The sequence below is a fragment of the Berghia stephanieae genome, unplaced genomic scaffold, assembly GCF_034508935.2.
Source record: "Berghia stephanieae isolate SIO BIC M18660-M18661 unplaced genomic scaffold, UCSD_Bste_1.3 scaffold5354, whole genome shotgun sequence".
Classification (NCBI taxonomy): Eukaryota; Metazoa; Mollusca; class Gastropoda; order Nudibranchia; family Aeolidiidae; genus Berghia; species Berghia stephanieae.
Window position 1 is genome coordinate 4,433 of NW_027626794.1, and position 1,306 is coordinate 5,738.

A 1,306-nucleotide genomic window follows, 5' to 3' on the forward strand; every position below is an offset into this window, starting at 1 on the left:
GATGATATGATGATGATGATGATGATGAATGGTGATGGTGATGATGATGATGATGACGGTCTTATATAATAGATTATCATCCACTTTGCACTTCAAACAGAGAATAAACAAGAATTAAAGTCCTTCAGAGCCTTTCGGCCGATGGAGATGGAGTTTATACCGGTTTCTACAGCGTGAAACGGACATTAGTAATTACTAGATATTCTTTGGATAGGACGCTGTAGCTTGCGCCAAATCTAACAGACTGTTGAATCCTATTGTAAATACCTTCTTTTCAATTGCTTTTACAAAGGAAAGGAGTGGCTTGGATCGACATCTGGCTTTAGAAATATAAAGGAGAATTCCAGGCTGAGAACAAGAGGATCATTGTCAAGAACCAACAAATGAAATACATGCGATATCTTGAAATGGTCGCCGTCGAGAATGATGTGGTGGTACGGATTTCATCTGATAACGGAATGGTTCTCATTGGCATACGAATTCCAGGTGACACTGATTTGGTGAGTACAACACAAATCACATTGTCTTAACAGATACGATCAATTGATAAACGACCTTGCAGTAAGTATATATATAAATATATATATATATATATATATATTATATATATATATATATATAATATATACTCGTATATATTATATATATATATATATATATATATATATATATATATATATATATATATATATATACATATATATGATTAAAGCATGCCGTAATCCACGATGGTTTATGAGGATGACGTATTTTATGATACAATGTTTGTTATATTATAAGCCCAGAAGTCAATTTACGAATAACAAAGTCATAAAAGTCTATCTAAGCCATATTCTCATAATTGTTAAAGTGTAATCGAAGTCATATGTAGCATTTCATGGTATTTTGAATATAAAAAATATAACTTATCTCTCCGAATCTCACCTAATTAAAGCAAAAAACAATTCTTATCAACAGATTATTCAATTTATGGATTATACGGATCGTGAACGATTTGTGAAAAAACTCCAGACCTTTCTGGGTACTCTGGGCTTACAGATGAATAACCAACTACTTTCAGAGTCAGAACTGTTCAGGACATCCACGGATAAAGACCAGAGACAGAAAATACTGGACTCCTTTTTCAGAGTTGTCTGCAGCCAGGTGAATGTCAAATTTTATGTGGTCTAGTGGTATGACACTCGCTTTCAGATCGGAAGGCCTGGGTTCGAGCCTCGCGCTCGGGGCATAGTTGAGCCTTGGAAAAGGCTTTTTACTCACATTCTCTCACCGTACCAGGTGTAAAAAGATTCCTGGCGTTAACAGC

At 34.7% G+C, this 1,306-nt stretch overlaps 1 protein-coding gene across 1 annotated transcript; it reads left to right on the plus strand.

The window, feature by feature from the left end:
- Positions 1 to 302: 302 nt before the first annotated feature.
- Positions 303 to 1,143, plus strand: LOC144962011 (dual oxidase 2-like; the record flags this gene model as incomplete). Its single annotated transcript, XM_078895006.1, has 2 exons — positions 303 to 500; positions 958 to 1,143. Coding segments are annotated over exons 1-2 (303 nt in total), but the record flags the coding sequence as incomplete, so codon positions are not given.
- Between the last annotated feature and the right edge of the window lie 163 nt (positions 1,144 to 1,306).